The sequence below is a fragment of the Trichomycterus rosablanca genome, chromosome 19 (assembly GCF_030014385.1).
Source record: "Trichomycterus rosablanca isolate fTriRos1 chromosome 19, fTriRos1.hap1, whole genome shotgun sequence".
Lineage (NCBI taxonomy): Eukaryota > Metazoa > Chordata > Actinopteri > Siluriformes > Trichomycteridae > Trichomycterus > Trichomycterus rosablanca.
The window spans coordinates 27,669,651-27,684,990 of record NC_086006.1 but is presented as its reverse complement, the minus strand read 5'-3'; the positions used below and the strand labels follow the sequence as shown (position 1 = coordinate 27,684,990).

The following is a 15,340-nucleotide window of genomic DNA, read 5'->3' as shown; positions in this document are numbered from 1 at the left end:
GTGCTGGTACACTGGTGTGTGTGTGTGTAGTGCTGGTACACTGGTGTGTGTGTGTGTGTGTAGTGCTGGTACACTGGTGTGTGTGTGTGTGTAGTGCTGGTACACTGGTGTGTGTGTGTGTGTGTGTAGTGCTGGTACACTGGTGTGTGTGTGTGTAGTGCTGGTACACTGGTGTGTGTGTGTGTGTGTGTAGTGCTGGTACACTGGTGTGTGTAGTGCTGGTACACTGGTGTGTGTGTGTGTGTGTAGTGCTGGTACACTGGTGTGTGTGTGTGTAGTGCTGGTACACTGGTGTGTGTGTGTGTGTAGTGCTGGTACACTGGTGTGTGTGTGTGTGTAGTGCTGGTACACTGGTGTGTGTGTGTGTGTGTGTAGTGCTGGTACACTGGTGTGTGTGTGTGTAGTGCTGGTACACTGGTGTGTGTGTGTGTGTGTGTAGTGCTGGTACACTGGTGTGTGTAGTGCTGGTACACTGGTGTGTGTGTGTGTGTGTAGTGCTGGTACACTGGTGTGTGTGTGTGTAGTGCTGGTACACTGGTGTGTGTGTGTGTAGTGCTGGTACACTGGTGTGTGTGTGTGTGTAGTGCTGGTACACTGGTGTGTGTGTGTGTAGTGCTGGTACACTGGTGTGTGTGTGTGTGTGTAGTGCTGGTACACTGGTGTGTGTGTGTTATGTAGTGCTGGTACACTGGTGTGTGTGTGTGTGTGTGTAGTGCTGGTACACTGGTGTGTGTGTGTGTAGTGCTGGTACACTGGTGTGTGTGTGTGTGTGTAGTGCTGGTACACTGGTGTGTGTGTGTTATGTAGTGCTGGTACACTGGTGTGTGTGTGTGTGTAGTGCTGGTACACTGGTGTGTGTGTGTGTAGTGCTGGTACACTGGTGTGTGTGTGTGTGTAGTGCTGGTACACTGGTGTGTGTGTGTGTGTGTAGTGCTGGTACACTGGTGTGTGTGTGTGTGTAGTGCTGGTACACTGGTGTGTGTGTGTGTAGTGCTGGTACACTGGTGTGTGTGTGTTATGTAGTGCTGGTACACTGGTGTGTGTGTGTGTGTAGTGCTGGTACACTGGTGTGTGTGTGTGTAGTGCTGGTACACTGGTGTGTGTGTGTTATGTAGTGCTGGTACACTGGTGTGTGTGTGTGTGTAGTGCTGGTACACTGGTGTGTGTGTGTGTAGTGCTGGTACACTGGTGTGTGTGTGTGTGTAGTGCTGGTACACTGGTGTGTGTGTGTGTGTGTAGTGCTGGTACACTGGTGTGTGTGTGTTATGTAGTGCTGGTACACTGGTGTTTGTGTGTGTGTGTAGTGCTGGTACACTGGTGTTTGTGTGTGTGTGTAGTGCTGGTACACTGGTGTGTGTGTGTGTGTGTAGTGCTGGTACACTGATGTGTGTGTGTGTGTGTAGTGCTGGTACACTGGTGTTTGTGTGTGTGTGTAGTGCTGGTACACTGGTGTTTGTGTGTGTGTGTAGTGCTGGTACACTGGTGTGTGTGTGTGTGTGTGTAGTGCTGGTACACTGGTGTGTGTGTGTGTAGTGCTGGTACACTGGTGTGTGTGTGTGTGTGTGTGTAGTGCTGGTACACTGGTGTGTGTGTGTGTAGTGCTGGTACACTGGTGTGTGTGTGTGTTTGTAGTGCTGGTACACTGGTGTGTGTAGTGCTGGTACACTGGTGTGTGTGTGTGTGTGTAGTGCTGGTACACTGGTGTGTGTGTGTGTTTGTAGTGCTGGTACACTGGTGTGTGTAGTGCTGGTACACTGGTGTGTGTGTGTGTGTGTAGTGCTGGTACACTGGTGTGTGTGTGTGTTTGTAGTGCTGGTACACTGGTGTGTGTGTGTGTGTAGTGCTGGTACACTGGTGTGTGTGTGTGTGTGTGTAGTGCTGGTACACTGGTGTGTGTGTGTGTGTAGTGCTGGTACACTGGTGTGTGTGTGTGTGTGTGTAGTGCTGGTACACTGGTGTGTGTGTGTGTAGTGCTGGTACACTGGTGTGTGTGTGTGTGTAGTGCTGGTACACTGGTGTGTGTGTGTGTGTGTAGTGCTGGTACACTGGTGTGTGTGTGTGTGTGTGTGTAGTGCTGGTACACTGGTGTGTGTGTGTTATGTAGTGCTGGTACACTGGTGTGTGTGTGTGTGTGTGTAGTGCTGGTACACTGGTGTGTGTGTGTGTAGTGCTGGTACACTGGTGTGTGTGTGTGTGTGTAGTGCTGGTACACTGGTGTGTGTGTGTTATGTAGTGCTGGTACACTGGTGTGTGTGTGTGTGTAGTGCTGGTACACTGGTGTGTGTGTGTGTAGTGCTGGTACACTGGTGTGTGTGTGTGTGTAGTGCTGGTACACTGGTGTGTGTGTGTGTGTGTAGTGCTGGTACACTGGTGTGTGTGTGTGTGTAGTGCTGGTACACTGGTGTGTGTGTGTTATGTAGTGCTGGTACACTGGTGTTTGTGTGTGTGTGTAGTGCTGGTACACTGGTGTGTGTGTGTGTGTGTGTGTGTAGTGCTGGTACACTGGTGTTTGTGTGTGTGTGTAGTGCTGGTACACTGGTGTGTGTGTGTGTGTGTGTAGTGCTGGTACACTGGTGTGTGTGTGTGTAGTGCTGGTACACTGGTGTGTGTGTGTGTGTGTAGTGCTGGTACACTGGTGTGTGTGTGTGTAGTGCTGGTACACTGGTGTGTGTGTGTGTGTAGTGCTGGTACACTGGTGTGTGTGTGTTATGTAGTGCTGGTACACTGGTGTGTGTGTGTGTAGTGCTGGTACACTGGTGTGTGTGTGTGTAGTGCTGGTACACTGGTGTGTGTGTGTGTGTGTAGTGCTGGTACACTGGTGTGTGTGTGTTATGTAGTGCTGGTACACTGGTGTGTGTGTGTGTGTGTAGTGCTGGTACACTGGTGTGTGTGTGTGTGTAGTGCTGGTACACTGGTGTGTGTGTGTGTAGTGCTGGTACACTGGTGTGTGTGTGTGTGTGTAGTGCTGGTACACTGGTGTGTGTGTGTTATGTAGTGCTGGTACACTGGTGTGTGTGTGTGTGTGTAGTGCTGGTACACTGGTGTGTGTGTGTGTGTAGTGCTGGTACACTGGTGTTTGTGTGTGTGTGTAGTGCTGGTACACTGGTGTGTGTGTGTGTGTTATGTAGTGCTGGTACACTGGTGTTTGTAGTGCAGGTACACTGGTGTGTGTGTGTGTGTAGTGCTGGTACACTGGTGTGTGTGTGTGTAGTGCTGGTACACTGGTGTGTGTGTGTGTGTAGTGCTGGTACACTGGTGTGTGTGTGTAGTGCTGGTACACTGGTGTGTGTGTGTGTGTGTAGTGCTGGTACACTGGTGTGTGTGTGTGTGTGTGTGTGTGTAGTGCTGGTACACTGATGTGTGTGTGTGTGTGTGTGTAGTGCTGGTACACTGATGTGTGTGTGTGTGTGTAGTGCTGGTACACTGGTGTGTGTGTGTGTGTGTGTAGTGCTGGTACACTGGTGTGTGTGTGTGTGTGTGTAGTGCTGGTACACTGATGTGTGTGTGTGTAGTGCTGGTACACTGATGTGTGTGTGTGTGTGTAGTGCTGGTACACTGGTGTGTGTGTGTGTGTGTGTAGTGCTGGTACACTGGTGTGTGTGTGTGTGTAGTGCTGGTACACTGGTGTGTGTGTGTGTGTGTGTAGTGCTGGTACACTGGTGTGTGTGTGTGTGTAGTGCTGGTACACTGGTGTGTGTGTGTGTGTGTGTGTGTAGTGCTGGTACACTGGTGTGTGTGTGTTTGTGTAGTGCTGGTACACTGGTGTGTGTGTGTGTGTGTAGTGCTGGTACACTGGTGTGTGTGTGTGTGTGTAGTGCTGGTACACTGGTGTGTGTGTGTGTGTGTGTGTGTGTGTAGTGCTGGTACACTGGTGTGTGTGTGTTTGTGTAGTGCTGGTACACTGGTGTGTGTGTGTGTGTGTAGTGCTGGTACACTGGTGTGTGTGTGTGTGTGTAGTGCTGGTACACTGGTGTGTGTGTGTGTGTAGTGCTGGTACACTGATGTGTGTGTGTGTAGTGCTGGTACACTGATGTGTGTGTGTGTGTGTAGTGCTGGTACACTGGTGTGTGTGTGTGTGTGTGTAGTGCTGGTACACTGGTGTGTGTGTGTGTGTGTGTAGTGCTGGTACACTGATGTGTGTGTGTGTAGTGCTGGTACACTGGTGTGTGTGTGTGTAGTGCTGGTACACTGGTGTGTGTGTGTGTGTGTGTAGTGCTGGTACACTGGTGTGTGTGTGTGTGTAGTGCTGGTACACTGGTGTGTGTGTGTGTAGTGCTGGTACACTGGTGTGTGTGTGTGTGTAGTGCTGGTACACTGGTGTGTGTGTGTGTGTGTGTGTGTAGTGCTGGTACACTGGTGTGTGTGTGTTTGTGTAGTGCTGGTACACTGGTGTGTGTGTGTGTGTGTAGTGCTGGTACACTGGTGTGTGTGTGTGTAGTGCTGGTACACTGGTGTGTGTGTGTGTGTGTGTGTGTAGTGCTGGTACACTGGTGTGTGTGTGTGTGTGTAGTGCTGGTACACTGGTGTGTGTGTGTGTGTGTAGTGCTGGTACACTGGTGTGTGTGTGTGTGTAGTGCTGGTACACTGATGTGTGTGTGTGTGTGTAGTGCTGGTACACTGGTGTGTGTGTGTGTGTGTGTGTGTAGTGCTGGTACACTGGTGTGTGTGTGTGTAGTGCTGGTACACTGATGTGTGTGTGTGTGTGTGTGTGTAGTGCTGGTACACTGGTGTGTGTGTGTGTGTAGTGCTGGTACACTGGTGTGTGTGTGTGTGTGTGTAGTGCTGGTACACTGGTGTGTGTGTGTGTGTAGTGCTGGTACACTGGTGTGTGTGTGTGTAGTGCTGGTACACTGGTGTGTGTGTGTGTGTGTAGTGCTGGTACACTGATGTGTGTGTGTGTGTGTAGTGCTGGTACACTGGTGTGTGTGTGTAGTGCTGGTACACTGGTGTGTGTGTGTGTGTGTAGTGCTGGTACACTGGTGTGTGTGTGTGTAGTGCTGGTACACTGGTGTGTGTGTGTGTAGTGCTGGTACACTGGTGTGTGTGTGTGTAGTGCTGGTACACTGGTGTGTGTGTGTGTGTGTGTAGTGCTGGTACACTGGTGTGTGTGTGTGTGTGTAGTGCTGGTACACTGGTGTGTGTGTGTGTGTGTAGTGCTGGTACACTGGTGTGTGTGTGTGTGTAGTGCTGGTACACTGGTGTGTGTGTGTGTGTGTAGTGCTGGTACACTGGTGTGTGTGTGTAGTGCTGGTACACTGGTGTGTGTGTGTGTGTGTAGTGCTGGTACACTGGTGTGTGTGTGTGTAGTGCTGGTACACTGGTGTGTGTGTGTGTAGTGCTGGTACACTGGTGTGTGTGTGTGTAGTGCTGGTACACTGGTGTGTGTGTGTGTGTGTGTAGTGCTGGTACACTGGTGTGTGTGTGTGTGTGTAGTGCTGGTACACTGGTGTGTGTGTGTGTGTAGTGCTGGTACACTGGTGTGTGTGTGTGTGTGTAGTGCTGGTACACTGGTGTGTGTGTGTGTGTGTGTGTGTAGTGCTGGTACACTGATGTGTGTGTGTGTGTGTAGTGCTGGTACACTGGTGTGTGTGTGTGTGTGTGTGTATGTGTAGTGCTGGTACACTGATGTGTGTGTGTGTGTGTGTGTGTGTAGTGCTGGTACACTGATGTGTGTGTGTGTGTGTAGTGCTGGTACACTGGTGTGTGTGTGTGTGTGTGTGTGTAGTGCTGGTACACTGATGTGTGTGTGTGTGTGTAGTGCTGGTACACTGGTGTGTGTGTGTGTTTTGTGTTACAACAGGAATCGACTCTTATTAGCAGCCACTGTGAAACATGGTGGTGGTAGCATCATGCATCTTAGCGATCCTAGCCAACGTAGTCCCGCTACACTGTGCTATTATACTGTAATGGCGGGTTTATTACAATAGGCTGTTTACATTGTGTTAGCAGCAAGCGCTAACACGCCTGGTATTCCAGTTACACCATTCACATCTACTTTTTGTTCTCTGAAAGGAGCGTATGTGTGTATGAGGTGTGTGTGAGGTGTGTGTGTGTGTGAGGTGTGTGTGTGTGTGTGTGTGAGGTGTGTGTGTGTGTGAGGTGTGTGTGTGTGAGGTGTGTGTGAGGTGTGTGTGTGTGTACTGACGACGCTTCCTCTTCTCCCCACAGACTCTCACAAACATAAAGACAAACATAAAGATAAAGAGCACAGACACAAAGATCATAAGAAGGACAAGGAGCGCGAGAAATCCAAACACTCCAACAGGTGAGCGTTCACTCACACACACACTCACACACACACACACACACACACACACACTCGTTCTCTCCTGTCTGGGGGGTTTGTACTGCGGTCAGGCTCAGCGGTAAACAGTAGCATGCTTTTTAAATGAAATAAAACGTAAATAGTCATGTGTGCAGTGTTTATCTATACAGGCTGATTTACTGTTACCCCTTTTCCACCGACGCGGCCCGGAGCCCGTTCCGGTTCCCGGACTTGATTGTGAACCGGTTCCACGTGTTTCCACCGGGAAAAAGAGGTTCCAGACAGAGAACCAGCGGGCCGATCTTGCACCACGGAATACTCGGTCTTTCAGGCCGAACCGTGACGTCCGTCAGTGGCCGTGTCGTGTTGTCCAGCACAGCGACAGCAACAACGGCGTCCGCCGGGGTCTCGTGTGGAGCCTGTCGCTGCGTTTTTACCTTTTAAACTTCACCTGATCACATTTTGAACCAGTTTGCCGCTGATATTTTCAAAGCGCCTTTAAAAAGATGAACTGTGTGATGTTACGAGATAAAAGTGACCCGGACAGAACGAAACTCGCTTAACGTGATAAATAAAGCGTGAAGCTTTTTCAACTCCCCGAGCTGCATAAAAACCAACATCTGTAACAGCAGCACAAACGCTCGCACATAATCCACACACTCCGCCATGATATTACTGCTCTTAACTCTCGTTAAGTAACGCCCACCGATGATGACGCTGCCTGGTTCTCAAAAACTGGCGGAAACGCGCGTCGGTTCTCTACAGAACACCAAGGTTCAGAGAAACCCGAACAGAACCGGTTCCAGAACCACTTTATTTTTTGGTGGAATAGGGGTCTGTGTTTGGTGTGGCTGAACACCCTCTCCACAGTGTGTTTAAGCTGTGCACCTAATTATTTCAGATTGAACCGGACTCACGGAGATCCTGACCAGGATTAAGCTGTAAATTAAATGTTAAAAAATGATGAATACCCACCAGAAAAGAAGCTTTTACAGAGTATATAAATATAAGATTCAAGAGTTTTATCGCCATGTGCACAGAAGAACCAGCAGTTACTCTGTACGATGAAATTCTTACTTTGTTCGTCCTCCAAACGTCAATATAAGTGTTATACATAAAAACTAAAATTAAACTAACAGAATAAAACGTTTTTTTTATTTTTTTTATATAAACTTTAACTATAAAAACTTTTATATACAGGGGTTGGACAAAATAACTGAAACACCTGGTTTTAGACCACAATAATTTATTAGTATGGTGTAGGGCCTCCTTTTGCGGCCAATACAGCTTCAATTGGTCTTGGAAATGACATATACAAGTCCTGCACAGTGGTCAGAGGGATTTTAAGCCATTCTTCTTGCAGGATAGTGGCCAGGTCACTACGTGATGCTGGTGGAGGAAAACGTTTCCTGACTCGCTTCTCCAAAACACCCCAAAGTGGCTCAATAATATTTAGATCTGGTGACTGTGCAGGCCATGGGAGATGTTCAACTTCACTTTCATGTTCATCAAACCAATCTTTCACCAGTCTTGCTGTGTGTATTGGTGCATTGTCATCCTGATACACGGCACCGCCATTGGATGCACATGGTCCTCCAGAATGGTTCGGTAGTCCTTGGCAGTGACGCGCCCATCTAGCACGAGTATCGGGCCAAGGGAATGCCATGATATGGCAGCCCAAACCATCACTGATCCACCCCCATGCTTCACTCTGGGCATGCAACAGTCTGGGTGGTACGCTTCTTTGGGGCTTCTCCACACCGTAACTCTCCCGGATGTGGGGAAAACAGTAAAGGTGGACTCATCAGAGAACAATACATGTTTCACATTGTCCACAGCCCAAGATTTGCGCTCCTTGCACCATTGAAACCGACGTTTGGCATTGGCACGAGTGACCAAAGGTTTGGCTATAGCAGCCCGGTCGTGTATATTGACCCTGTGGAGCTCCCGACGGACAGTTCTGGTGGAAACAGGAGAGTCGAGGTGCACATTTAATTCTGCCGTGATTTGGGCAGCCGTGGTTTTATGTTTTTTGGATACAATCCGGGTTAGCACCCGAACATCCCTTTCAGACAGCTTCCTCTTGCGTCCACAGTTAATCCTGTCGGATGTGGTTTGTCCTTCTTGGTGGTATGCTGACATTACCCTGGATACCGTGGCTCTTGATACATCACAAAGACTTGCTGTCTTGGTCACAGATGCGCCAGCAAGACGTGCACCAACAATTTGTCCTCTTTTGAACTCTGGTATGTCACCCATAATGTTGTGTGCATTGCAATATTTTGAGCAAAACTGTGCTCTTACCCTGCTAATTGAACCTTCACACTCTGCTCTTACTGGTGCAATGTGCAATTAATGAAGATTGGCCACCAGACTGGTCCAATTTAGCCATGAAACCTCCCACACTAAAATGACAGGTGTTTCAGTTATTTTGTCCAACCCCTGTACAATGAGTAAAAATAGAAATAAAAATAAACTAAGGTAGTAAAAAAATTCACATAGCAGCGTCGTTTAAGGTGCAGAAAAATTGTGCCGTTATTTTAAAGTTATTTTAAGTCATTTTTAAGTTGTTTAAGTTGTTTTAAGGTGCAAATATGCATAGCAGCAGTCACTGGATATACAGCTGTGCATTGTATTATGAGGTTTAACGTTCATGAGGTAGGTTGTGTGTGTGATAGTCCATGTTCGTACACAAGCCTGACCGCCTGTGGGTAGAAACTGTTGGTCAGCAAGGTTTGCAGCTCAGGGGTTGAGATACAGGACTAGTAATCAGAAGGTTGTCGGTTCAAGCACCACTGCAAGGCCCTCTACCCTCCATTGCTTCAAATTGAAAGTCGCTGTGGATAAACGCGTCTGCTCAGCGCCGCAAATGTAAACGGCCGTTCTAACCAAGTGGCAGAAATGAGTTGATGTGAGCTCAGAGATCAAAGCTCAGAGATCAAAGACGGGGTGCGAGGGATAAACAAACAAACAAATTAAGCACTAACAAGGCGAGCCTGCTGTTCGGAACCGTGAACAGGAATGACACGACACGCCAGCTACTCCATCCATTGACACGACACGCCAGCTACTCCATCCATTCCCCAGTGCTGTATGGATTACTGTTATCCATGTAAGTGCTGCAGTTATTGATGCACCCCGCCAGTTTTGGGCTAAATAAAGTAAACAAATAATAAAATAAAGGCTTTAAATGCAGATGCAGTTCTCTGATTCCCTCCCAGTGATTGTTAGTCCAGCAAACCATCAGCCATCAGCAATTTTAGGTATTAGATATAAGTATTAGGTATTAGGCCACATAGTCTCGGGAATAGACCAGACTAGGGCTGGGTATCGCCAACACTTTCCCGATTCGATTCCATCTTCGATTTTCGATTCGATTTCGATTCAGCACATTTAGGCATATTTGAGTTACATTAACAGGTTTTGTTTACATATGTGCAGATGTTCAGAGAACGAACATGATAATTGTACAAAGAACACTCATTATTAAAAATATTTGTGTATTTTGTTTACATAAATAATTAATCCAAAACAGAAAACAGTAACATTCATTTTTTATTATTATTTTATATGTCTGACACGCTACAACAGTGTAAATGTAATGTAAACATACACCTGGCTGTCGAACAGCTTATGCCAAGTTTACACGACACGACACTCTGATTAACACCTGGTCGCTGTAATGTTCACACTACACGACTGATGGGCGATGGGGGGGTTTTGATGAAAGGTTTAATGATACCACGTCCAAACATGCACATCAACAAGTAGCCAGAGATCAAAGTTTGTGCGCTGATGAAATAAATGAATCTGAGTGGATTTGGCAACACGAGCAGCATGGATCGTTCTGTAGTGAGTTGGAGGTTAATAAATATTTTGTTTTGTAGAGAACGATCAGGTCAGAAATACTGTAAAACTCGTGTGTGTGCTGATGTATTCTGATAGAAACTATATTGCGCTCCACCACCTGTTTACAACCTCGCCCCCGTGTTTCCCCTCGCTGTTCCTCACATCGATCGAGAGCCGAGTTCTGATCGCAGAGCGAACACCGAGTTCCTCCCGGATCCAGCACCGACCCGTCGCCGAGCGAAAATCAGTGCAGAAAGTTGTGTAGTGGTCATAACCTGAGCTTCTGCCATGCTGGACTGATGTGCAGGTCAGATCTCGTTGCATGAAAAAACACTGGCTGGTCACGCGAGATTAAAAGGGGGTAACAGATTTCCGTGTGCACCGTAGAAAGGGGCGTATCTAAAAGATCGATCTCGCGTTTATATGAATCGATATCGGATCGTTCGAATGAAGATCGATTCGAATCGAAAAAGCGATTTTATAAACCCACCCCTGGTCCAGACCATGCTAGTACTGAGAATAATTCCAGCAGTTCTGATCTCGCATCCAGACGTCGCTCATGTCTCACCGCCCGCGTTCTTTCTCCCAGCGAGCACAGAGACCCGTCAGAGAAGAAGCACAAGGACCGGGAGAAGGAACGAGTGAAACACAAGGAGGGCCGAGACGGCAGCTCCGACAAACTCAAGGATAAAGAGAAGAGGAAAGAGGAGAAGAGGGAGGAGAAGGTTCAAACCTTTTCATCTGTTCACAGTTTCTGAAGCCTCCGTTACGTTTGATGAATCTCCGCTGACGTGTTCTGTGTTCCGCAGGTCAAATCTCACAGCTCCAACGGCAAGCATAAGAGAGAGAAGGAGAACGGCTACGCAAAGTACGTCCAAACTTATGTACACAATATACATACAGCAGCACTACTGGTAGCGCTGTGGGTTAACAACTGGAAGGTTGTGTGTTCGGATCTTGTTCCGTACATGTTTAGACGCATAGACGATTAATATAAGACGTATATGAATTAGGTATACCTGTTTCAATTATGCTACCTTTCAATATTTGCCGGTTCCACGTTGGAATCGGTGGATTCGGTCGTGCCGCATATTATAAACATGCACTTATGCGTACTGAACTGTTCAAGCATTAGATTCCCACCCGGGAGCTTTCTGCTATGTTTATTAAAACACAAAGTTTTGCATATTCTGTGCATGTTTTAAAATAAAGGTTGTAATTTCTTCTCGCCCTGCAGACCCCCTCACATCAAAACAGAAGAGGACAATGGCTATGACGATTCTCCAAAACTCCACAAGGCGGTGAAAAGAGAGAGAGATGAAGATGAGTGAGTGATTGGTGTATTTTATTTCATATTGTTTTATCTTCTGCGTAAAATCAGAATCATCTCACCGCTTTTTTACTCACTTATATAGTAAAGCTCGTATCTACGGCTCAAGACAGAGAGGCGAGCAGGTTAGTTTAAGTATGGGGTGGGGGGTACCACACTAGCACTCGCCCAGAAGCAATACCAATAAGCCCCAGCAAAACACACAACCAAACAGGAAATAAGGAAAAATATAAACTATAATCTAGTGGTGGCTATAAAAGGAGCAGAGTAACCACTACGATCAAAGAATGTGGGCATATGAGCCGGCGGAAACAAAAGCCCCTGGCCGTGCGGTGTGTACAGGTGTCGGATAAGCGTGGGCCAGCGATTCTGCTTGTAAAGGGCTCGTCCATCTGCTGGAATTAACGCTGATGAGGTGCAGAGACTGCCTGTCGATCGGTCATCTGCGCCTCCACGCCCCCCCGTCGTAATCTCCCATGACGGCATCGCAGATTGACAGTATTCTGTAACCCGTGACCTGTACAGTTTATCCTTCCAAATCGAGCCGCACAAGAGCCGGGCAGTTTAGGCTTAGATCCCAGTAGTGTTGTTTCTCTACCCATTTGTCACCAGTACAGAGTAAAGCCCCTGATTCAAACTGCTGTAGTGCATCTTGCTCACATCTATATGAAGCTTTGAGGTCTGTTTGTCAAGTCAAGTCAACTTTATTTATGTAGCGCTTTTTACAGTAGACTTTGTCTCAAAGCAACTTCACAGAATCCAGGACCGACAGATACAAAACCCCCTGTTGAGCAAGCCGAGGGCGACTGTGGCGAGGAAAAACTCCCTGAAAATTACAGGAAGAAACCAGACTCAGCAGGGCCCGTCCTTCTTGGGTGGCCTGGAGGAAACTTTAAATAAGTAGTATTTACACAAACCATAAACACAGAATTAAAACTAAAAGTTATAACTGGCAATAAATAAATAATTAATAATAGAGTTGTTATTCGCTCTAGTCTTCAATAAAGTCCGTAGTGAGTTCTTGTCATTCTTGGTGCGATTATTGAAATATTATTGAGCCACTAAATATTATTGAGCCACTTTGGGGTGTTTTGGAGAAGCGAGTCAGGAAACGTTTTCCTCCACCAGCATCACGTAGTGACCTGGCCACTATCCTGCAAGAAGAATGGCTTAAAATCCCTCTGACCACTGTGCAGGACTTGTATATGTCATTTCCAAGACCAATTGACGCTGTATTGGCCGCAAAAAGAGGCCCTACACCATACTAATAAATTATTGTGGTCTAAAACCAGGTGTTTCAGTTTCATTGTCCAACCCCTGTAGTTAATAATGTACAATGCTAGTTGAGTAAAACAGTTTTACAGAGAGTTTTAGACTCCGGCAGCCCTAATTATTACAGCAGAACTAAAAGGGAGAGCGAGCAGGTAACAAGGTCATGAAGGCTTTCACAGGACATCAGCGCACATCTCCCCACCGTCATCAAACCTGAGTGATCGGATAAGAGAGGCAGGACGACGGCAACCCGACATCCCTGATCACCACACGTTTCTATGACCAAGAACCCCCAAGCCCTGCGCCTTTGTCTATACTAATCAAAAGCCTGAGAAAATAAATATGTTTTCAGTCTAGACTTAAACATTGAGACGTGTCCGAGTCCCGAACAGAGGCAGGAAGATTATTCCAGAGTTGTGGAGCTTTGTAAGAAAACGCTCTTCCACCAGCCGTGATCTTTTTAATTCTAGGAACTATAAGTAACCCTGTTTGTTTGATCGATACCTGATGTTCTGACGCATTTCCACAATCGCTCGACAGCTCCGATTACAAACCCAAAAAGATCAAAGTGGAAAATCAGAACAAGGTGAAGAAGCGGAAGAAGGAGGACGACTTCGACGACTACGAACAGGTACGTGATCCTGCACCGCCGTTCTGTTTCACACCCTTCACCCTGTACCCAGTTTACTCTCTTATTCCAACTTTTCTCTCACCGTGTCCACCGATACAGGACACAAAACCAAAAAAGAAGACAAAAGATAAGAAACAGAACTCGGCCACGGGGAAGAAGAAGCCCAAGAAGGAGCCGGAGGAGAAATGGAAATGGTAAAGGAAGCGTCACGGTTAAAACCTTTGTATGTCCGGATTCACGTTCTCATTCCTGTATCTAATCCGTGCTGTGTGTGTGTGTGTGTGTGTGTGTGTGTGTGTCAGGTGGGAGGAGGAGAGGTACACAGACGGCTCAAAGTGGAGGTTCCTGGAACACAAAGGCCCCGTGTTCGCACCTAAATACGATCCGCTTCCAAATAAAATAAAATTCTATTATGACGGTGAGTCGAATCTAGGAATCGGAAATGACTAAATTGAGAGATAAGGGGGAAATGCAAATGCAGGGGGGGGGGGGGGGGATTGTGACCCGTCTATATTTACGAATGTCCTGGTGTAGGAAAACACATGAAGCTGAGCGAGCCAGCCGAGGAGGTGGCGACGTTCTTCGCCAAGATGCTGGACCACGAGTACACGACCAAGGACATATTCAGGAAAAACTTCTTCAAAGACTGGCGGAAGGTAACTGACGGGTTCAGCTCTGTGTTGGATCGGGGATCTATAGTGTACATGGAAGTGTGACGGGTGTGACCGTTTATTCTTTACCCCTCGTACAGGAAATGACGTCAGAAGAGAAATCCAAAATCACCGATCTGAACAAGTGTAACTTCACAGAGATGAGCGAATACTTCAAAGCTCAGTCGGAGGCTCGCAAACAGATGACCAAGGAGGAGAAGCAGGTCTGCATCGCCTCTCACCTTCGTTTCATCCTCTTTATCTTGAACTTTTCTTCAATCTGATCAAATGAAAAGACCTTCGATCCCGATCTTAGGGTGTGTTCGAAAACCTAGTGAGCTGCCTCGCTGTCTTACTGTCTACACGGGCAGCTGACTTAGTAGAGAGGATTCTAATAAGTCAGTGACTTATAAGGCAGGTTATTCGAACGCACTACTTAGACAGCGATTCCATCGCGTTTAGCATTTCGCATCTCGCCATTAAAACCAATAAACTGAGGTAGCACAGCACGCTAACGTCAATATAAGTTAAAAATCAGTAATATTTTATTTACGTTTGAAAATAACTCGTTTCTCCGCCCCGTCAGGCATGAATGCTGGGATTGTCTCGATCACTAAGGCAGCGTCGGACGCTCACTCGTTCTTGAGCCAAAATAACATTGAAATAATAAGATGCCTCAGTAGTGAGGATTTTAAGGCATCTAGGATTTGGAACAGCCTCCTTCTCGGGAGCGCATCACGGGACGACGTAAAATGCTGCCTATGTAGAGAGCGCACTAGCTTTTCCAACACACCCTTAGTGTCTGCCAGTCTGTGGTACGTGTGACATTGTACATGTTCGTAATGTTCCGACATGCCGTTCATACGTAGGCTGCATCAACACAGTGCTGCACGTTGTGTGGAGTGCGGCGGTGCTGCTAACTTCTGCCAGGTTCACACTACACGACCGGGAGTCTTTCAAGTCGGTGTGTAGTTCACACTACGTTCTGTCACGAAAATAAACGTGAGAAGTGACGAGGGGTTTAATGATACCACGTCCAAAAATGCACGTCGACTGATGTGCAGTGTAAAATCAAGGATGAAAAATAAATGAATCTGAGTGGATTTGGCAACGCGACCAGCAGGGATTGTTCTACAGTGAGTTGGAGGTTAATAAATATTGTTTGCAACGCGGCATGGGTGTTATGCTTTGTAGAGAACGATAAGGTCAAAAATACTGTAAACGTTTTCATTGGCTGTTCGACATAGCACCCATTGCCAGTCGGCCAACTCATATCCAGACATTTGACAAGCTCTTCAGTCGCCGAGCTCTCAGCGAGCCGTTCGGATGGAGTCGTTGAGTAT

At 47.2% G+C, this 15,340-nt stretch overlaps 1 protein-coding gene across 1 annotated transcript in view; it reads left to right on the top strand.

Moving 5' to 3' along the window:
• Positions 1-15,340, top strand: part of top1b (DNA topoisomerase Ib) — a 33,863-nt gene that overhangs the window by 3,618 nt on the left and 14,905 nt on the right. Inside the window, exons 3-11 of the mRNA XM_063014960.1 lie at positions 6,169-6,265; positions 10,704-10,839; positions 10,924-10,982; positions 11,352-11,441; positions 13,257-13,347; positions 13,447-13,541; positions 13,650-13,765; positions 13,882-14,003; positions 14,099-14,221. Of these exons, the coding sequence (XP_062871030.1) occupies positions 6,169-6,265; positions 10,704-10,839; positions 10,924-10,982; positions 11,352-11,441; positions 13,257-13,347; positions 13,447-13,541; positions 13,650-13,765; positions 13,882-14,003; positions 14,099-14,221 (929 nt within the window). The remainder of the gene's footprint in view (positions 1-6,168; positions 6,266-10,703; positions 10,840-10,923; positions 10,983-11,351; positions 11,442-13,256; positions 13,348-13,446; positions 13,542-13,649; positions 13,766-13,881; positions 14,004-14,098; positions 14,222-15,340) is intronic.